General features: G+C 48.3%; 1 protein-coding gene across 1 annotated transcript; it reads right to left on the reverse strand.

The window, feature by feature from the left end:
* Positions 1-1590: 1590 nt before the first annotated feature.
* Positions 1591-22487, reverse strand: SCD (stearoyl-CoA desaturase). Its single transcript, XM_030240978.2, has 6 exons — positions 22269-22487; positions 18238-18523; positions 11544-11674; positions 8013-8218; positions 6547-6779; positions 1591-5345 (listed from the first exon to the last, which is right to left on the reverse strand). The coding sequence occupies exons 1-6, from the start codon at positions 22293-22295 to the stop codon at positions 5146-5148; spliced, it is 1083 nt and encodes a 360-aa protein (XP_030096838.1). The 5' UTR covers positions 22296-22487; the 3' UTR covers positions 1591-5145.
* Positions 22488-23004: the final 517 nt, after the last annotated feature.

Here is a 23004-nt window from a genome sequence, read left to right on the forward strand (position 1 = left end):
CACCCCTGAGGAGTGAGTGGATTGCAGCTGGAACCTGGTTTCTGCTAAGGATCATGTTGGTATCTTCTCATCTTGGTGTCTTCTGCATGTTGTGTTCAGAGCAAAAAGATGCAGCAAACTCTCCCCTGTAGCCTGCAGCCCTCCCTGCTCTCCCTCCCTTGGATCTGAACAAGCAGGCACTTGTTTGCCTGCTCTCTCCTGCCCAGCAGAGCTGGCTTGTACATTAACTCTTCCTTTCCCTCTCCTTCTCTGGTGGGTAGGAGATTTTCAGAGGAGCAAAGTTGGGGTGCACTGGAATTGCAGGCCAAATGTGCAGATTACATAGGAAACCAGGAATGATCATGCATGAAATACTTCTAGGCAATGACCTAAAATGCTGGGCTTGATAGTGTAGGAAAACATATTTTGGGCAGGGGATTTAATAACAGTCTTTAACGAAGAGGGAGAGGTTGCGATTGGAGTTGCACTCATGAAATCCAGACAGAGGGATCATTAACTTTATTTTTAGGCCTGGCTGAATAATCAGGAGTTTTGAAGACTTGCCTTCTCTGTTTCACTTGTTTTAGGAGGGGCTGTGCTGTTACAGCTGGGATCAAAAGTGCACCAGATTACCAGAAGCAGCATCTCTCTGTCACTTCCAGTGACATGGTGCTGTGACCAGCTGAGGAGCTGGAGCATTTGCTTTGCTTTTTTCTACAGCTCAAAGCAGCCATATGTCAGATTGGTTGGGCTGGTCGCATACCTCCAGGTGGAAGAACACAGCGGCTGGAAGAGCCTCAACTTCTGTCTTGAGTAACCCTCTTTTCACCCTCCCACTCCAATTTGCAGTGTGCTGGCTCTGGCCTTCCCACCCAAAGGGCTTTTTCCAGCAGCAGTAGCTGCAGCTGGAAGCCAAAGTATGGGCATGTTTTTCTAAGGGATTCAGCATGCCGAGCTGCAAGGGTCTGGCAGTGCCAGCAAACATGGGCTGGACCAGGGGTCCCAGAGTGCTGCAGGTGGCGAAGATGGCACAAACAAGGCCATCCCCTCTGCCTGCCTGTGTAGAGAGCAAGCTGGTGCCATGTGGAGATGGCCTTACTCGCCACTGTGATCAAAAGGCGTTTGGGTGGGGGTGCAGGGAAGCTACTATCAATTAAAGTGGTACTTGGTCAGGGGATTTCCCCCTTTTCCTTTCACTTCCCTCCAGCTGCAGCAGGGGTGGGGATAAGCAGGGACACTCACTGCTGCATGAGGAAAATTCCCCTGCTGAGGCTGATGAACCCGCCTGACGGGCGGCTGCCGGTATTACGTGTTGTGCTGCATGTGTATCCGCCAGCCACAGGGCCCTGGCAAGGGGCCCCGGCTGGAGTTAACCTGCAGTAACCCCAGGCTCAGGGGCAGCCTCGGCGGGGTGTGCCTGCCTGGCCTGCGCTGGAGTATGAAAACCATTATAATCCACTCATTCATGATGCTTAAAGAGCCAGAGGCGTTTTTCCCCTGGTTCTCCTGGAAGAGAGAAGGGTTTGGAAGCAGTAAGGCACAGCATTCCAGTCCTGATGGAGTCTCTCATGCTTTACCAAGCCCTGCCCACCATGTCATCAGTCAAACAAGTTTTAAAGTAACATTTATCATTTTTATTATGAACAAATAAAATTTCAGATCAGCACAACCAGATGTCTGTTTCCATATTAGTAGAAATTATTTCAAAAAGTTTTTTCCAGTACACAAAACAGAGATACTACTATGCAGAAATCCCTAAGCTGTGAAAAATTGTATCCTACTCACATTTCAACAGAGCTTAGACAATGTGCAGATTCAACTTTCCAATCCTTCCCTGAACATGCAACACTTAGACTTCTGCTCTTCACAATACCAGCAGGGCTGGGAACGGTTTTGGAAAACAAACCAGTCCATGCTTCTGCCAGCAGCGGTGTGTGTGGTTCGTACTGTTCCTTCCTGTGCTCGGCTGGTCGGCAGCAAGGCTCACCCACACCTCTGGGAGGCAGGGTGTAACGCCCCGTTACAGATAGGGAAACTGAGGCACAGAGTGTTTTTAAGTGACTTTGTCCCAAATCATGCAGTGTGTGAGTTGGTAAGCTGGGAACAGGTCCCAGCTGCTTTACCCATGAGGTCCCACTGCTGCTTTTTCTGCTTCCACCTTTCACAGACTCATTTAAGCTAAACATACAGATGACGCGTCCAGGACACAAACATGCCACCAAAAATATATATATATTTATAGGTATATATATATATATATCTCAAACAAAGTTCTACTTAAAAGTGTTGTATCTGTTTCTTAATCTAACAAAAATTCTAACTCAATTACATTCAAAATCACCTGCACCCACAGTTCAATGTAGGCAATTAAGTAATTAAGAAACCCCTTGAATGTTTATAACTCAGAAAAAAAAAAAAAAAACAACGGCAAATAGCTGTCAATACTTCTATGTATATTAAAGAAAGATTTAAGGCACCCAGAGATATTTGCCAATCTACCTTTAAAGTGACTGGACAAACACCAGGACTGTTTGGTTACTGCTCCTCAACTTCCACTCTCATTCCAGATTCTGGACCTGAATCAGCACTTGAAATTTGAAAGGAACCCTTGATGTCAAGCCCTGCTTCTCTGCTGAGAGGATGTGAAATACTGCTGCATTTCACAGCATGCATCTCTACTGTTGAGTATGTCACACTACACCTTTAGGGCACCAGGAGCAAGGAAATCATTCTCCCCTTCTCCCCTCCCCTCACCCCTTTCAAATTACTGGCTGGAGCAAATTCATCCTCTCTGGGGAGGTCCATAGGTTCAGTGGGGTTCACACTAGAGCAAAGTCAGCCCAGAATTACAGAGCTAACGGTGTTTCTCTTTTTTTGGAGGGCTTTGGTTTTTTTTTCAAATGATAGGATACAGCTCTAGCCACAACTCCCTTTGCTCCAGCCAGCAACCAGGCAGTCAACAGCCTCAGAGCAGTAAGGACACGGTCTTCTGAAACTAGGAGCTGAAGGACTCTCTTCTCCATTTGTCCTTGTTCCTCTTGGCTGGAGACCACATCACTCCTAATGGCTCAAAAACTCAAAGGGTCCCATTGCTGAGCAAAAACAAGGTCATAGTGGTGGCAAGGAGGGGAAGGTGAGGAGACAGACTCATTTTCTGAGTAACAAGCTTGTTCTTGTTAAGGAGAACATCACAGAGCTATCCCGGCTCCTGGCAAGTTTCACTGCAGCAGGAGGAAGAAAGCTGCAGACGCTTGCTCCCATGAAGCTTCCCTGGCTGCAACGTGGCAGAGCTGGGGTGAGGAAGTTGGCATCTGCACTGTCTCTGCCTTCCCTGGCCTGCCTGAATAAGGGAGACGCTGCAAACCCCACTCCAATATCACTTTGTTCCGGCTACCTCTTGTGCTTTCCTCCAGCTCTGACTGATGCATTGAAGCAACAAAAAACAGTACTATTGCTACAACTAATAACAATAATAATAATAAAAATTAATAATAACCAGGAGAATTAAGGGGGAAAAAGCACGTTCAGCTCAGTGAGAGGCATGATGCCATAACATCCAGAATGTAACTGACTGCCTGAACTCAAGCTGGTGTGTGCAACTTGCAGGAAACAACACCCACATGGACTTTTTTCCCCAGCGCCCTCCAGCTGCGTGCCCACATCGGCTCAGTGATGTAACTGACCTTTCTGCACGCTCAGCCACCCTCGCTGCCTGTCTCACTGGCAAAGGACTGAGGCGGCGAGATGGCTCGCCGAGGGGGTTGGGAGGCAAGCTAAGGGACTAACAAGGAGCTGGTTTTGTCTCTCCTTCCCACTCCCTCTGGGCAGCAGGGAATGGCAAACCAACACAGCAGACCCTGGGCAAGAAAGCACAGAGGTAGCTCACACTGGTGGCACTTTCTCACCTTGAGGTCTCAACTTCCTCAAGCCCCCTGTGCCACCTGGCCCCACATTGATGTTTCTCAGGCACTTGTTGAGTGGAGCCCCCGAGGATGAAAATACCTGCTCCTGCAGACACCTTCACTCCTACCTACACCTGCAGGTGTTCCCTTGTCCTGTCTCTGTGCTCAGCAAAGATGTGGATCTGCCTGCCACCCAGAAGGGACCCTGTTTTTCCAGCACATAAAGCAGCTTAGCTCAGAGGTGGAGCTTTGGTTTACATCCTTCTCCTCCTCTCCATTTTGGTAAAGTCCCATTTGCCAGCAAAAATCTGTGATGGAGGTGAACAAAACTCACTGTGTGGTGGTCCTGCCCCTCGACTGCCAGTGGCACACCCTTCCATTTGTCCTCCTCCTCCTCACTATGACTCTCCAAAACAGCTGTGGAGCTCAGAGTCATGCTCTGCCTTTAGTCCCTCGTGGCACAGAGTGCAGTGCAGGGAGGGAGGCTGTGACACCAGAGGGAGTGCAAATTAAGGCCACCAGCACTCCCTCTCCAGTACCCACTGCTGTTACCACATCCCCTGGCCAGTGGTGGACCTGGGGATCTGAGAGAGTCTGAGTCTGGCTTCTCTCCCCAGCCAGAGTGGCTAGGTGGTGAGGAGCAGTGAAGAACACTTCCCAAGAGACATCTTGGAAAGAAACAACTCTTTTTTCTGATGGCAAGAGCAAGGGATGGGGCTACTTTTCCCAGGAAGAGCAGTTTAGCCATGTCATATCTGTCAGGAGCCCTTGAGAAAAGAGAAGGGACAGTGGCAGAAACTTTGGGGGGAAGGTAGTGGGGAGAGGGTCACTGACTTTGGCTCAACTCTTCATCTGGCTGGTTCAGGCTTCCCTTAACTAAATAGTACATAGCCAACTGCAATGGGCCTCCTCAGGCCACTTCCCACCAGCTTCTCCTCCAGGAAGAGACTTGGAAAATGTAAAGCAGGAAACAGGTTAGAGAGGCTGGAGAGGAAAACAGAAATGGAAAGGAGAGGAGGGAAAGAGTGGCCTTGTGTTATAACGGCAGAGTCCTAGATCTTAAATACATCCCGCAAAATGCAGTGTGGTAGGGGGGCATTAAAACTCATTATCATTATCTTAAGCAAATTGGTAGCATTATTCAGTAGTTAGTTAACAGAACATTAAACTTTTGTCCAGCGTGTTTGGAGGGGGTGGGAAGGGACAAAGGGATAAAAAAGGAGGAAGGAGAGGTGTGGATGTGTGTGAGAAAGGGAGCAGGAACTCAGCCACTCTTGTGACTTCCATCTCCAGTCCGCATTTTCCGAGCCAGGATGACCTCCTTGGAGACCTTCTTGCGATCGCTGGCCAGCCCCAGGAGGCACATGAGGTCAATGAAGGCTGTGGTTAAATTGAAGCGCCAGCCAAACTCACTGGTTGAGTAGTCATAGGGAAAGGTGTGGTGGTAGTTGTGGAAGCCTTCTCCTGAAAAACATGACCAGGGAGAGGATGTTGCAGAGCTCTAGGTGACAGACCCTTTATCTTGACGCAAAGCACCATATTCTTGTAATGGGCTCTGAATTGAGTCCAGGTTCCTCTCTCCTCTCAGCCCAATTTCATCCTTCTGCAATCTACCCCATCTCATTTGGGCATGACCCAGCATGCCAGGGTTGAAACAATGACAATCACAGAGGATTTTTGGTGCTTTAGAGGAAAATAAGCATATGGCAAGGAACAGTGAAAGGCCCTGGTTCCCCAGCTGCATCAAAAAAACCAGAGGAATCCTCATAGTTTTTCCCCTCCCACCACAAGAAATCTTCTAGTAGTAATTCAGCTACCAGCTAGACCAGCAGCAAGCCCCCAACAAACCAGGCTAATCAATACTCTCACAACACTGGCAAGCCTAATGTCAAATCCAAAGGACATTTCCAGATGAAGAAAAAAGCAGACCCTAAGCAGAAACTTCTACTAAGCAATCTACACCAGTCAGCCACTATCTGTTCTGGACACTGTCAACATTAGCTTCAGTGCTCACCCCTTCAATGACCCTGCCTCAACTCCTGCTCTTAGCCCTGAATCTCTGCAGCTCAAATCTCTCTCTACTAAAATTCCAAAGCAGATTCTTTGGTGGTGGAAATTAGTGGAGCCCCACTGAGGTACAGTGGTGCAAACACTGCGGGGGGAAACAGATGAGAGCATATGCTGATCCTTTACTAGATCACCAAAATTTCAGTAGAAAACATGAAAGCATCTATCTTGTCTTACCCTCAAGTACCCCCAAAATCACCAGCTGTCCTGAGAACATGTCAAAATGTGAATCTGCTGGTTTTCAAGTTGACAAACCTCAGAGAGATATGCAGTGACGGCAGCACACGTTTTTCAGTCTAGTGAATGTGGCAGAGAGACCTCTGAACAGGGTAAATAAAATATTGCCACTGAGATAAGAAGGTGCTAAGTATAGCAGAGTCCTTTCCAGCCTGGAAAGAGTCTGATGGGAACTGATAACCCCACTGCCCTTATGTACTCACTGGCCAGCACAGGAAACACCCTCAGATGCAAAGGCTGAAAGGTGCAGAGCAAAAAGGGACACCTGGATTGATAGAAATTCCTAGAAGCAGTTGCAGGCCCAAGAGGCAGTCCCTGTTCTACAGTCCCCCTGCAGCAAAGACACAGATGTTGAACATACCTAGGGCTCCCAGGCTGACCAAGGGGTTCTCCCGTGGGTTGATGTTCTGGTCATACGGCCGGTTGCCAAACATGTGAGCAGCACTGTTCACTAGCCAAGTGGCATTGAGGCCTAAGGTGTAGCGCAGGATGGCTGGAATGAAGAAGCTGATGATGATGGATTCATCCCAGAAGTACCAGGGCACTACAGCTGGCAGCGTGAAACACAGCAACACCACTGAAGGCTTGTAGTATCTGGAAAGGAAGGGACCAGGAGGAAGGTGTTCAGTGGCAGAGGCAGGACAGGAAGGACTGATTCAGTCCTCCATATCAAGGATTCATGCTCAGCTATATGGGGAAAATCAAGTGCAGAAATGCCTCACTCCTGAGCCTTGCATCTTTTGCTCTGGACGTGCAGAAGCCATGCCTGGAGATTCCCAAGTCCTATCATCAGACAGATGAGATGACTCAGACTAAATCCTGCTCTCCTCACATCTGCACAAAGCAATGCTCCCATCACCATGGGGGTGAGTGAGAGTCGAGACACTCAGACACCCAGAAAACCTGCTGCTTTTGGCCTCATCTGTCACTTGTTTCTCAGCTGCATTGGTCCCCATAAAGGCAACCCCATGCTTCCAGAGTCCCATAGATGCTCCTTTCTCTGGCTTTGGCCCAGTGCTGCAACTCCTCCTTGCAGACTTGGCTCTGCCTACAAATACACCCCATCAACAAGTGCAAGCAAGTGGCACAGATGAGCATGTGGGCTCTCTCACATGAGAAGAATGGGAATAGAGGAAGGTGAACCCCTCTGATGACCCACAAGAAAAGTCAGTCTGGGACTGTATTAGGAAATTCCTGACTTAGGCTGGTTACTATATGGGTTAAGTCCCACATCCATGCAGCCCTTGCAATAGGCTCACCTGCTCTAGGTCCTAGTATAGCTCCAGATGGTGGGAGATACCCTACCCAAGAGGCACCAGTAAATCAAGACTGTTCTTCCCCGTTACTGCCCCTCTCACTTCTCCATTTTCAACCCTTCTTTCACCATACTGTTTCCAGAAGATTGAGGGAAGAGGGATACACACATGGCCTGGAAGGTGTACAATCTCCAAGGATGTCTCAGAGGTACTTGTGTGTGGGCTCTGGGCCAGCCAAAGCTGCAGCTGGGCTGTGGGGTGAGCAGGTGTCGGGGTGCTTTGTGGTGGGAGGCTCAGCCTGCTGCTGGCAAGATGCTGCAGGGTAGGCAGGCAATTGAAGGGTGTGGGAGGGCTAGCGGTAGCACTGGATTCTTAACATTTCCCATAGGAAAGGAACAGCTCATTTCTCACAGTTCATCTCACAGCAAAGCCTTTGCCATGCTGAAGAGTCACATTTCTCACATGATGGCCTCAATCCTCTCACATTCCATCAAAGCCACTTGAGTTCCCAGCCCATATGTCCCTGCTCCATTCCCCATGGCTCCCCACTAGCGTTGACCCCACTACTCACCTGCGCTGGAACATCACCACTTTGTCAGCCTTGATGTCACTGAGGTCCAGCTTCTGTCCCTTCTCGATGACATCGGGGTGCTTGCGCACAAGCAGCCAGCCAATGTGGGAGAAGAAGAAGCCCCGCATGGCGTTGTGTGGGTCTGCATCTGTTTCGGAGAACTTGTGATGGACACGGTGGTCCCGGACCCACTCATAGATGTCATTCTGCAAGTCAGCAGGAGTGAAAACTTAGGGTCAGGGCTGGAGACGTTCCCTTCAAATTAAAAAGTGGCCTGAAATGGTTAAGTACTTAAATCCTATTGAGCTGAACTTGTATCAGTGGCACTATGTCTCATTAGGGTTTGGGGTTTCTGACCTTTAAAATAGAGGTTGAGTTTTGGCTGCAACTCTCCAGGGTTTTGGGAAGCAGCTCCAGGGGTTCCTCATTGCTGCTCTTTGATTGGCCAACTCCGGGCTGGGAGGGGTTGCACCACACCCATGGTGCTGCAGGCTCTGATTGGTCAGCCTGTGCCCCAGCCTGCAGCAGCCACTCTCATTGGCTGGCTGGTGCCTCCTCTCCTATCCTCAGCTCCTGTCCCGTCCCCCCCCATCCCCATCCCTGCACAGTGCCAGCTGGGGCTGACCTGCCCCTTCCCTCTACCTGACATTTCCCATAGGTCATCCTGCCTTGCTTGTCCTGGGATTGCCTAATCAGATGTTTAACTTCGGGGGGCAAGGCTTTTTTAAACTTTTTTTTTTCCATTGGAAATCAAACAGTCTTAAAATTAAGGTCCCTTTTTAGAAGGAAAACAAACACACCATTTCAATGACATTTCTCAAAAATACCTCTCTTCAGCCCCATTACTGTTCCATTTAAGCAGCAAAATCAATACTGTTTGGAAAATGTCAATGCTTTTATCATTTGTATTATGAAATGATTGCTTTGGCTGGTTTTAGGAACAGATTTTCATAAGCCTGTGATCATTTCTTTGTATCAAGATTTCAATGAGCTTAAAGCCATGTATTACACCATCCTAGAAAACATGAAATAGAGATCTAACCATGGCTCTATTACCTGTATTACACAAGAGGCTCCTTAATCACCTGCATACCCAGGACTTTTCCTGAAAACACTTTGAAGATAGGGAAATGGCATAACCATCCCTATTTCTTGCCTCGAAAGACTAAGGGATTTGTCCACACAGGGAGCCTGTAACAGAGACATGACTCCTCAAGTTCTTTTCAAGTATTGTAACCACTCCTCCTTTACCCAAGATAAATTGATTTACCTGCAGGCCGTGCAAGAAGGCAATGATAGACATAGGGTAGGGTTAAACTCTTGCTTGTTTCCTAACAGTGGTAACTGCTGCCTTCTTCCAGCCAAATATCTCCAAGTGTCAGCAACCTTTGCTGATCCTGGCCAGAGCTTGGTCACTCAGTATTCCCCCAGAAGAGGGTGGCCCAGCTGCCCTCCCTATCTAAGTAAGCAGAGAAACTTAACCAGTACCTATGCTGGAAAAGTTTCACCACTAACCCAAAGTCTCTTTCACATCCCAGACCCTACACAGCACCAAGTAACAAGAGAAAGCCCAGTCTGAAAGTTGACAGACAACTTGGGCTTGCACATATGGGAAGGTTTTCCCTGTCTTGCTGGAGGCAGGAGGCACAAATCTGGAAAGAGACCATGTAACACAGCTGGATCATGGTATGACTTCATCCACCACATCCTGTCTACAAACAAAATCAGGAGTCTCAAACCTGAAAAATCTGTATCTTGACCCAAACTTTAGCTCATTATCTTTTCTACAGGTCTTATTTTGGGCCCACCCCTAACTGCAACCCTGACTGAAAATCATGACTTTCTGAGAAGAGCAAGCAAAGCCAAGGAGAATGTCTTCTTCCTTAGCAGTTTCCAGCTACAGGCTATAACCATGAGACCTTCCGTTGTGCTGCAGCTGACAGGTCTTGCAGGTGGAAAAGCCAGTTAGAGGCAGAATTCACAAATTCTCTGAAATTACAAGTCACAGGTCTCTGAGCAGCCAACAGGCATTTTCTGGAGGACCTAAGATAAGACAGTCCATAAACTTCCATGATCTTAAAAATTCCTGATCTCCTCTGCTGCCACTAATAGGAATGAGATAAATTCAACATAAAACTTCTCTTGATCTCACTGAAAGTAACTACTAAAAAAAAATATCCATGGGGAATAGGATTGAATTTTCAGTAAAACTTTGGATTAGTTCCTATTGAAGCTGAAATATCTGTCTGTCTCTCATCTTTGTCTATTCCTATCCCCTACAGCAACAGCTCAGCAAATTCTTTCCCCCTCTGCCCTATAACCCTGTGAAAGATGGTCTTTGTACAGGACTAGCTAATACACAGCAACTCATCCTGTTGCCTCGCTAAGTGCTGGACCACTGGCTGGAATCAGCAGCTTGGTCCCTCCCCTTCCTCATCAAAGACGGTTGTTTGGTATTATCAGAGAAGAAGAAATTTAGTGATGTTTTAGAAAGTTTTTCAGAGCTTAAAAAACTTTACTTTGCTTTGATTACATGTAAAAAAAGTAATATCCTCTGGAGAATTACTTGAGAGCACTTTTTACTTAAGATACTTTCGTGTTCACCTTTTTATAGCAGAAAGTGCTGCATTCTGACACTGTCCTGAGTACTTCCCACAGACAAGCAACCCTTCAGTACAGCTGGAGGATGGAGTGTTGTTAGGGCTGACTTACAGCAGCAAGCCTGAGAGGATTTATTTTTCTGTGCCATGCCAATCTGGGTTTTCACTCCGACTTCTACAGATTTGTAGTTTTGTTTGTCTTGGGGACTGTGAAGTACTCTCACAGTAGTTAAGCAACATCCTGAGGTTAGAGCTCTTTGAGAGGTGAAGCAATCTCCCAAGGTGCTTAACAGTGCCTGCAGTCACTTGTGCCATTCTGAATGGGCCCAACCCTTCTCTCCTTAAAATATCACTGACCTGGGACAACTCTCTGGAACCCAGTGGAGTGATTTGTAACATGATTAGTCCTAAATATCACTCTTCTGAATGGGAGAAACATCCCCTAAATCTCAACAAGTTCTTGGTCTTTATGAAGTAGCAAATGCTACATCCTGTAGAATTCTACTTCCTTGGCTTAGCAGATGTCTTCTCCTTTATCAGCCGCACAGCAAAAGGAGAGTGAGGCAATACCAGGAGAACACTTAACACTTTAACACTTCCACACCTCTTTCATGGGACTTGGTGCAAGCACAGGGAGACCACACCTTGAGAGAAAGGTACATTCCTGCTTCAAAGAGATTTTCTACACCTGGTTTTGGCCTGTTGTCCTCTCAACACTGGGTTTGTCCCAGAGTCAACCTCTGATGAGACAAGGTAAAGACAAAAAGACAAACTCTAGCACTGCAGTGTGAGATGGGAAGGGCAGTCTTTTTCCTAACAAGAGGTAGTAGGAGAAAGGAGCCTCTTCATCAGATTGTGTCCCATATCTGAGACAGGGATTCATGGCAGCACTTCCTTCTGAGGACCAGTGGGACATTGAGGAAATGCTTACCTGGAAGGCCATGGAGTTGGCAATAGTCAGGAAGATGCGCAGGGGCAGCGTGGCTTTGTAGGAGCGATGACTCCAGAGGCGGTGAGATCCAGCTGTGATCCCCAGAGCACTCACCACGAAACACAGAAGAGCTACAAAGGAAAAGAAGGTGTTTGAGCAGTTGGAGCAAAGCTTCAGGCAGAGCAACACAAAGGTGGGCCTTTGCCCAAAGATGTATAAGCAAGAGAGGAATCCATGGGGCAATAAAACTCAATCTGAGATTGCCCAAGCTACCACAGCCCTCCTAGGCAATGTGGGACAAATCAATTCAGCTCTTCATCTCCAACAAGGAAGGAGGCTCCCCCTTAGAAGACTCACAAGGGCTGGTTCTTCAGCATAGTGTCATCTGTCAGAGCAGAGTAGTCAAAATTGTATAAACTGGCTGCTTTAATAAAGTACTGTGTTAAAACACTGCAGTCCACCAGGGAACAGCTTCTCCCTTTCCTTCCACCCTAAATAATCCAGGCTCTTGCCTTCCTATCTCACCAATCCCCACTAAATCTCTTTTACATTATTTTCATCCAGAGATGGTAGATAATCTTAGCATTCTTGAGGGTGACAACTCAAGCCCAGGGTTAGGCTTTTCTTCTGCTCCCTTTCTCAGCAGAAGCTGGCTAAAAAAAGGATCTAACCTACCCTCCCTCTGAAGCCTGGGCTACACCTTCAGCTCTAGCACTGGTTTAAAATCTGCCCAGAGGCTACTGTTCCTAGGGTCTTTTTGATCCCTCCCTCTGCTCAACTCCTGCACCTTTCGAAGAAGGAAACCCCAGGGCTAACGATTCATTGCAAGTTGTGCCCATGGCAGAGGCAGATGTTGCTGGGCCCTTTTGAGCTTTGAGGCTGCTTCATGTGTTCCCTCTTCATGCAGGGCAAAAGGAATTCCTTGCCCCTTTGGCATCTAGTAAAAAAAACACATCCCTCTCCCAATACATCATGAGTTCATATTTGTCCTGAGTCTGTGTGCCTGTTTGCCCTCCTGGGAATTCTGGAAATTAACCTCAGCTCCAGCATCTGATCCTAAAACTGAAATGGAGAAAAGATCCCAAGAGTTTCATAGCAGCATTACACTGCTGAAAGCAGGGTAAGAAGAAAATTGGTTCTGCAAATTAACTCTTCCTCTAGGAGGAAGGGTCAGCAAGTTTGGCAGAAGAAGAGCATTCATAAGCTGGTTTGCTCTGCAAGCTCAGACACAAAGAGGGAAGGGTGCACATCTATGAACAGGTCAACTGATCCACCTCTAGTCCTCTGGAGGGAACAATGCCTTCTTACCAGTCCCCCAGGGCAAACTTTCCTGGTATAAATTTGCACATTTCAGACAATTGTATCAATCATGAAAAGAGTTCCTTAATCCTTCATGTAAGTCCATGGATAGGAATTGCTGGTAGTATGCTTGACATTCAGCCATTCAGTCTAGCCAAATGGCTCTAATCAAGTTTATCTTGAATCCAGAAAACCAGACACTCTGACAGAAACTTGTCTAGAATCAGAAATCTGAGACCTGTGCCAGGCATGGCCTGGTTCTTTAATTCAAAATAATACAGGCTTTATTTCTGCTCATCTCTTGCTTCATCTTCCTTCTGTCACCTCCTTTTTTTTTTCCTACAGTCCCAGCCTAATCTCTTATCTACTAAAAGCCTGTCTTGGCTGACTTAACATCATCTTCTGGCCCCTTAAACTTGCATGAACCCTTCTCACTTCCATCCCGCTGCACAAGAGTGATCTTGCCTGTCTGCTGATCTGACCATGATTCCCCATCTTCATCTTCTCCCTTGGTTCCCTGCCTGCTGCTTAATGCAGCACAAGCCTTGGACCAGCACAACTCTGCCTTGTGTCTCCCAGCGTCTTGGCAGTCTTTCAGAAGAGCCAAGCATGCAAATACAGCAGGATCCAGCCTTTGCAAGAGACAACGGAGCTGAACAAAGCTCACAAAGCTGTCCAATACAGACAATTATACGGACAATTCTCAGAATTTGCCTGCGGATATCCCTGTTGGGAAAAGATGGCACCAGCAACAATAACATTATCAGCAATCACAAGAGAGATGTGATGGGGACACCAACACACTCCAAACCCACACAACCCAGTGTCTGCTTTTGGGTATCCTTTCCTGGAAGCTTTGGTAAAAAAAATTTGGAAAGGTACCCACTTTTGGGTGCCCCAGCATAAAACAGACTCAGCCTCCATCCAAAGGCCATGAACCTCAGCAGCTCATGCTGACTTCTCTTGGACCTGCATCCCAGGTCACTAAAATGGCCATAACTCTCTAATTATAATCCTGTGCGGCCTCATGCCCGTATACAGAAGCTGTAGTTTATCTAAGGGCAGACACCTTCTGTGGGAAAGCAACTGATTCTCAGTCTATGCATTCGTGGCACCAGGCTCACAGAAAGCCAAACCCTACCTGGAGACAATTAGACCCATCACCCATATCTAAGAGTTTATGTGACAGTGACAGGATATGCACAATGATTGAAATCCTTGTGGAATACAGAAGAATCCAGCACTCTTATGATTCAGAGAGTTCACCCCCACAAACAGGTACAGCGATGATCAATCACTGCATAGTCAGGGAATCAGCATCTCACAGGGAAGAAGAAAAACTCCTCCAAGACCGTCCACTAAGAATTCAATTGGAAAGAGAGTAGAGAAGGTGAAATAAAGTAGTACAGATTTTCACAGCTGCCCTGTGATGCTGCCCCAAACTGAAGGACTTAGGGACTCCATCAGCTGAGGATTCAAAGTCATCTTCCGTACTGTGCTTGGAACTTCACGATATTCAAAAGATTGGCAATTCACAGGTGATATTCCCAGTGACCCATTCAACTGGAATACAAAGAATTAAGACCACTGGCAGTAATAAGCACTCAGTGCTCCAAAAGTTAAACAGAAAACATTCCGCATTCAGTCATAGCTATGACTCATTAGGCTTTACCTCTTTAGGGCCCAGATTCAGACCCAAGCTATGATGAGAAACCAGGAATGTGCTGTAAGCATTGCCACCTGTGGTGAACACCCAGGCTGTTTACATGTAAAGAGGTGCTTCTGATCCAGCATGTGTCTTTGGGCTTTTGCTCTGTGCAGGACTGTTCCCTCCTTGCTGCCCAGTCCCTGTTAGCCAGGTGAGTCCTGCTACTCTCAGGAGAAAGATACCAGGGGCAATGAAAATTACAGGCTGCGTAAAGGGAACAGTGTTTAGGAGGAGCAAGAGGATCTGCTGTCACTGAAACCTAACTTCCCTGCCACACTCAGAGAAGCATACCACCTGCTACTTAAGCCTGGAGGGAACACTAAGTGGTAAGGTGTTGCGAGCTGTAGTCTTGATGGGAAAGTAAAAAAACCACTGTAAACACTTTGCTGGTCATATCTCTGGGAGTAGTATTGGCTGAGATTTTCTGACTGTCAGAATTCCCTAAATTACCCGGCAAGGTTCACCTTGGTCCAAAGATAATACAGCAACAACAAAATATGGTATCAATCCATGCTTCTAGAGCCTCTGGCACTGCAGGGATCTGAGGTGTTGACAGAGCACCATGTTGAGAGGAACCATTCCTATTTACAGACACTGCTGTCCAGTCCAACTGGAGCTAACACAATTACTGTCAGTCTGCTGCATCCAAGGGCTAAAAAGACTACCCACAAATCATGTTTCCAGCGAGGATCTGAGCAATTAGAGAAGAAACTGCCTATCACCTTTGCATCCTGCCCTTTTAGACTCAGTCTCTGTGCCATTTGGCAAATGACGTAAAATGTGCCCATGATCCTTGAAAAGACTAAGCAAGACTTTGAGAAGTTCAGTGGAAAAGACAGTAAATCAAAGGGGCGCTGACTAGAAAGACAGTGCTGGACAGGCTCGGAGAGCTCTTGTGATATGTGAGCTCTCACCTGATCAACAACCCGAGCTCATTCTGGGAAGATCTGTACCAGAAAGAGATCAGGGGATACAATGCACACAGCAACGCAGAACAGCAAACAATGATGAAGGCAGGGCTGGGGAGCTTGAGAGACAAAGAGGAATCAGCACACAGAGAAATGAAAACAAAAGAGGACAGTCACCAATATAACTGGTTTCAAAGGGAGAGGAACATCAAGGAGATGGTGGCCAGGATGAAATAGGTATAAGCAATGGATAAATTATAAAAGGTAGATGAGCTACCAGGCCTCACAGCTGCCTGTTCCAACACAACAGAGAACACCCAGGACCATGCTAATTTTATATTATATGTACACAACCAAAGGACGAAATTATCTGAAAAACAAACAAAGAAACAAGCAAAAACTCCAGCAGCTCCAGAACTGCCACCAGCTCCAGAACTGGCCTGCCATAAGCCCATGGTGTACTGCCAGGAGCAACCCAAGTCTCTGCTGCACTATCCTTGTGTGTAACATGGGAACTGTAGTCCTCTCCTTGCTACCAGAGGGTAATGGGATAAAACAGCAAGTCACTGACATGACAGCCACAGATGCCTTGTATATGCCAAATAAAGGTATGAGCTGAGATAAGGGCAATGCAAGGACCAAGAAGCCTTGTGCTGAGAAGGTAGACATGTGGAGGATCAGAGTATTCCAGTTCCAGTTAGTGCTGGAGGAGAATGAACTATAAGGGAACTCTGACTTGGCTGTAAGGTACCATGAACGGTGGTCCTTTCCCGGAACAGGAGTGCAGGAGTGCAAGGAAGCTTGGTGGAGCTACTCCAGCTTTGGTAAGGCCAGATAGATCTTCAGCCAGTCCAGAACAGTGCAGTTCCCCCAAACACCATGTCCTTCTCCCATTCCCAGAACATGTCACTCCAGAATCCACCACGGAATCTGCAGTGCCTCACAGTGGCATGAGAGCAACTGGCACTTCACATCAGTTGACTGAGCAAGGAGAGTAGGAAAGATTGACATCAGGTTGCAAAGACACTGCCTCAGAGACCATTTTGGGGTAGGGTGGGGTTTAGCAGAATGCAAAACAGCATTAACTTTCTGGATAAAGATGCTCAAGCATATTTACAAGGGTAAGTATCCAAAGGGCACTCAAGGGAGAAGGGTTGGATGGATTTGGAAATCATGGAGCATATCAGCAGCTTGAAATGAAGTTAGTAAATTCAATTCACTTTGTTTTCCTTCTCCTTGCCCCAACATCCTGAGGTTATCTGACTGGAATTGGAGGACCCAGGCTGTCAGATCAGTGAGTGAGAGAAGCCAGCAGTCTTTGCTTAGCCACCAGCCCAGGGATGGGACACACAGAACAGGACCGAGAGCCCTGAAATGCTCCTCCAACATTATGCTGAGGCTGCATGTTCTGCCCAGCTCTGACAGGCCAGGGGAAAGTACAGCCAGTCAGGTTTTCACAAGAGAAAGGCCCAGCAAAATCTTCTTTCACAACATCCCCCTGAAAGGCCATGCTGGCCACACAAGGGAACACATCGAGGCCTCTGCTTTTGCAGATGCTGTAGCCAGACTCTGGCTGCTGCCTCCAGTGAGGAGGCAGACCTCTGCCTGTGAGAGGCTGATAAGGTTACAGAGGAAGAGTCAGCCTGGCCATCCAGGAAGCCATCTCCTTCCCGGTTCAGCTGTGATACCTGTTGCACGCAGCCATCAGGAAGACAGACTTTGAGAGTGTGATGGACCAGGTGGATCGCCCCAGGGCCCATCCATAGCCGGGCTGACCAGGAAGCAGGAGCACTACAGAGCCCAAAAGCCACCCCAGCAGACCTCAATCTAGACTGTTGCTTTTTGTTTCAGGATGTTCTGTTTCAGGGGGAGGCAGGGGCTGGATGCAATCTCTCGACCTCCCTACTGGGAGCCATTTTGTTTCTGGACTCCTCCAGGGGTCCACACAAAGGCTCATGGAAAGTGAAGCTCTCCTGCAGAGTGGGCCCTCGGCCCATCTGTCTTTCAAGCAGTCAGAGGAGAAGTTTGGTTCCTACCCAGGGCAAGATCTCTGAGAAAGCAGGGCTTTGCCTAGCTACCTTCTGCTGGGTTGTGCTTTTCACTGGAATTTGCTGCCTGGAGAGACACTTATTTATTTTCTGAAAGTCGTCAGGCTTAGTTCCGGGATGACAGTGGCTAATCTCTGCTTTTTTAAGAATTATAAAAGACCTGAGCTTCAGACTTAATTCTTGACTTTTATCTTCAGCACAACTGTATTTTGTCTCTTTTCCCTCATACACACATTGAGGCTCGGTGGGATTTACACTTCCCTGGTAAGGACAGGAATGGTTCTCATGTCTGGGCAGCAGTCTCATGCCAAGTAGTGCTCTGTACCTTGCCTCCCCAAAAACTCGTTAAGGCGCTCTTGCTAGCATCTTGCTTCCTAACTTTCTGGCACTGTCACAGTACTCTATCAAACAGTTTTTGTGCTTCACCCCAGAAGCAGCTACACATTCAGGATATTCCAATCCTAATGTCCGTGAATCAAGTTTTTTTCTTTGAGCAGACAAGCCAAATCCCTGCCAAATCTTTCCCTCTCATGTATGACCTTACAAGAGACACTAGCAAGTCCTTCCACAGCTTGCTACAAATCTGGCTGAAGAGCTGCTTCTAGAAGCCCCCTGCTTCTTTCTCTCTCATCCCCAAGTCTGTGGGCCTGGAGGGAAAAAAAAACCCAAAACCCCACCCAACAGATCTGGGGGCTGCAGATGCCAAGAAACAGATAGAGGAATATGCTTACCCCACGCCAGCGTCTGGATCTTTGCAGAAGGTATCAGTGTCAAGGCGAACAGGGCCCCGAGGTGCAGCAGGCTCATGAGGATGATATTCCTCCAGACGTATCGCAGCGGGGGCTTGGGGCCCTCTTTCTCCTGGTAGGTCTCATCAAAGATATCATCTACCATGCCCCGGTCTCCTGCCAAGTCCTCATGATTGAGTAAGTCCTTCTCCATGACAGTGTTTCCATTCCTGGTCACCCGGGAAGTGACTGTGCCACCAGCAGTGGTGCTGGAGGTGGAGGAGAACTCCTTCAAGAGGTAGCAATGGATATTTTCAAGAAAGGAAAGAAGGGAAAACAAAATAAGAAGTTGGTGGTTATCAATTCAAGAAATAGAAACACATGCATCTAGGCTGGCAGTGTAAAGATTCACAGCCTGTAGTTTCCCTGCAAGGCTCCATTCTTTCAGCTGCGCCCTTGGCACAAAGAAGAGCTTGCTCTGGCCACATGGAGTCACGGCCTGAGAGGATGGGGACCTGGTTTTTCTGGAGAGGAGGTGAATGGTAGATAGGGTGCCAAAAGTAAAAAAAAATACTTGAAAGCCAGTCTCTTTTCCACCAGTGGCGTTGGTGAGATCATTTGCAAACTGCAAGGATTTTTATTTTCATTCAGTTTGATTAGGGGATGGTTTTAGGTGGGTTTGTGGTCTGGGCTTGTGCATAAATGGACAACAAAAAAGGAAATCTTGTGAATGAACAAGTAGGTGGGAAAGAAATATGGTCTGAAACACAGTTTTATAATAAATCAATGGGCTGCTCCTGAAATCCTACTTATTTGTCACCCCACCTAGGATCACAGGGGAACATCAGGAAGATCCACAAGGGGATTACTCTGGGGTGCTTCCTCATCTTGCCTGCCTCACCTTCCAAGTTGAGATGTGGCAAGACCAATACGCTTGAAGATCAGTGGATGGAAGTAGTCAGGTGAGGTACTTCTAGTTAGAACTGCAGCTACTTATCCTGTGCCTGCTGCTAAGACTCTTATCCCTCTCTCATTTCCCACCCACAGGCAAACTGAGGCAAGGGAAGACAATCCCCTGATGGATGGCCACCAGCATGTAGAGAGGAAGTTTTAAGCAGCAAAGTTGGCTCAGCTTGGCTCCTGGCTCCCTTCTGTAACTGTGACACAACATTCCCTCAGAACATGCTTGTTTGCCCTGGCTGAGTGACAGCCTGCCCAATCAGGCATGCATGACAAAAGGAGCAGGCAGGACTGACCCTAATGAGACAGGTCAGTGAATCCTGAATCACCGATCTCCATCTCAGACAGCTGTGTGCTTCTGTGCTTGGTGTGCTTGCTGGTACTCGCAGCCCTTTGTCATTCCCAAGCCCAAGTGCCCAACGTGGCCCAACCCCGGGGGTGCCAAGCACTGGGATGCAAGGGTGTGTCCCGCACACATCACCTCATCCCCTGCCCCCTGGGACACATCCCTCTGCCATCCAGACTGCTGCCTCCATGGGTGAAGGGGCACTAAAGGTCAGCCAGCAGGAACAGGAGAGCTGAGATTGCGGGAGGGAGCATGGTCAAACTGGGAAAGTTCCTTTACCAGTAGAAATCTCTCCTGAATTAGCAGCAGATTCCCACTCAGGTGTTCAGGATTCATAAAAGACCACCATCCTGCCATGGCCTAGTTTCCTGAGGGAGGCATTAAAATCAGGCCAGGCAGCTTACGTGGCCACCCCAACTCCTCCCTTTCCCAAGGGCTGAAACTGGAGGGTTACAGACATGCCTTCCGATGGGGAGGAGCTGGCAAGGCTGACAGATTCCCCACATTTGGGAAGTAAAATGATCTCTACAGAGGAGCATTTTTAGTTTTTCCTTGGGGAATCAAAGGTTTGAAAGGAAAAAAACTAGACACAAAATATCCTGCTGCCTTCACTGCACGCAGGCAAGCTGCTGAGCTTGGGACTGGCTCTTCTGCATCCTGGTTATAGGCTGTCTCTGCATGCTTTCCTAGTTAATGTTTTGAGGGCATGATACTCACATCTGTTGGAGAATTTAGAGGTAATCCCACACCAAAAGAGCCATAAGAAATGGCTTCTAATCCAGAGATTAGGCAAGGAGAAGTCCTGCCTGTTCCCAAGTGTGAGATATTCTCATTTAGCATTTTGGCAGAAAGGTACAATTTTCTTCCTTGGCTGCAAGACAATCTACCAAAAAGACCCAAGACTTGTCTATGCAGGAAAAATTCCCAGCAGTGATTGGTGGTATAATTAGACAGGTAACACACCCCATATGGACATGCTGCTTCCAGAGTAAGAATGTGGGGTTGGAACTGCATTTTTCTCCTCCATGATAGCTTATGTCACTGTCAAAGTTACACAGGGGCAGAGGAGGAGGAGGAAAAATGCAAAGAAAACAGCAGAGAGGAAAAAATATCTTCTGGAGTTGTAGTAGCCACACGAGAAATTTTACCAGCATACCTATGCTGCTGGAATTACACTGATATAATCAGGCTGGTCATTTCTCACATGTAAACTAAACTTGAACAAAAGGGCTATAAAGCAGCTGTGAAACAGCTCCACCGTTACAGACTTGGTGGGAGGAGCATGGGGGGAAGAGGGAGGCAGAGAGGTAGAAATGGGGGAAACAAGGAAAAAAAGAGGATTTTTATCCCCTTATGACCATAGTGGCTCCTACCAAGGAAAATGGGATGGAGATTGATCTGGGGTCTAGGGCTGAGAGAGGGAGGAGGCCAGCTAAATAATTTTCATTAGCTTTCCCTCATTTCTGAATGACTTTGCAGCTCTCATCTGCAGAACAGATGTGTTTCCCCATCTACATCCCCACCTCCCCAGCACTGAACATGCCATAGGTGATCCTGGCACCCAGCCAGCTTATACAACCAACTGCAGCTCAAAGGCTCCTGCACCGGGCAGTGTATGAGCCCCAGGGCACTGAATCTCGGGTCTGGTATATTTGAATATGCCCAGCATGACCCAGGGACAGGATTCTTTCCAGCTTCCAGGATATGACCCAAAATACATGCCAAAACCATGAAACGTGGTTAGAACACACTGCCTTTGACATCCATTTTGGGAAGGGAGAAAAGTAAAGTTCTTTACGTCACAGCATCCCTGGAAGGTCATGGCACCTACAAAAAAGCACCAAGGGAGACCCTGGGTGCTGGTGACAGGAAAAGAGCAGGGCTATGATTTACACCCACTTCTAGGCATTGCCAGAGGAGGGAAGGATGAGAAGGTGAGAGCACAAACACTAGAATCAAATGCCTGCCTCTTCCCCTTGGGAAAAGGGTGGCTGCCATAAGGGTCAAAAATAAAAATTAAAATCTTTAAAAATCCAACAGCTCTACGTATCTTACTGGTGTCAGGCTATTATTCAGACCTTCTTATGCCAAAAATGGGCAGTCTCCCTATTGCTTGCTTGGGTCAAACAATGCAGACACAGTCATTCATCTGGGCAGCTGGCTTTCACCTTGCGTCTGTCCTAGAGAGACGCTTCGTGCCGCAGTATTTGGTTTTAAAACACTACGAGTAAAACCCCTCTCTTATAAAAAATAAAAATAATTAAGAATTTTTTTTTTAAATCCCAGTCTGAGTATTATCAAAAAACTTACGACTTCATGGCACAAAAGATCTTCTTGAATAGCCCTTCATGCTATTCAAGCACCCAGCATGTTTCGATGGGTGTTTTCAAAATAACCCTGTATTTTATGCTCAGTCTACCTGAGGGCACAGGATTCAGGAAGATCACCTCAAAGGCGGATGTCTCCGCTTCGTCCATGGGCTCCCCACCAGGCTTGAGTGATGTTTTAAGTTACCACTGAACCCCTTCGCCTCACCGGCTGCGAAGCGGTGCGGAGAGGACACAGGCACTCACGTGTGAATACGTGTGTGTGTGCACGCACAGACACGCGTGGATGCCCACACCTTCTTCCCCCAACACAGCAGCAGCGCAGCGCTGTCGGAGCCGCGGAGATGAAGGAGGAAGGGGCGAGGCGAAGACAAAGCACCCGCACCCGGGGCCCCGCTTACCTCCTCCTGCAGCAAGTGCGCAGGCATGGGGCGGCCCTGTCTCTGCTCCTCGGCGGCGGTACGCGGGCGCGCAGCTCCCCCGCGCTGGCGAGAGGCTGGCTCTGGTCGGCTCCTCGCTCGGCGAGCTCTGTGGCTCGCGGAGGCGGGTGCGGAGGTATTTAAGGGGGGCTGCTTGCTCGGCGGCTGGCGGGGCCGGGCTCTGCTCGCCCCGGCCTCCCGGTGACCCCCTGCCCGCGGCTGGGATGCGCGGGGTCAGCGCGGAGGGCGGCGAATCGCGGCGGGGGCCCGGCTCTCGACGTAGCCGGGGGGAGAGGCGGGGCGGAGCGGGCAGGGGGGCGGGAGGGAGGAAGGATGCTGAGGAAGAGGAGGATGACGAAGGCCAGGCTCTCTCATGATGCCTGGCTGCTTTTCTCTCTTTTTTTTTCCTTCCTTTTTTTTTTTTTTTTTTTTTTTTTCCTCCCCCTCCCTCCCCCTTGCGAGCTGATTGGTTGCGGGAAATTTGGTGCCACCTCGGCTTGCCCTCGCCATTGGCTGCCCGCAATCTGCTGTTCGCTCCCCGCGGCGCGCACCGCTCCGCGCACGGTCCCGCGCCCCGCTCCGCGCCCGCCGGGGGGCGCCGGGGGTGCTTCGGACCCCGAGAGACCCTTCCGCCGCCGCGAGGGCTGCCCCTCATGAAATAAGGGGCTCCCGAGGGGTTAGGGATGTCAGAGCGCCCCGTTCCCCTTCCTCAGCTGGA

This window comes from Serinus canaria, chromosome 6 (assembly GCF_022539315.1).
Source record: "Serinus canaria isolate serCan28SL12 chromosome 6, serCan2020, whole genome shotgun sequence".
Classification (NCBI taxonomy): Eukaryota; Metazoa; Chordata; class Aves; order Passeriformes; family Fringillidae; genus Serinus; species Serinus canaria.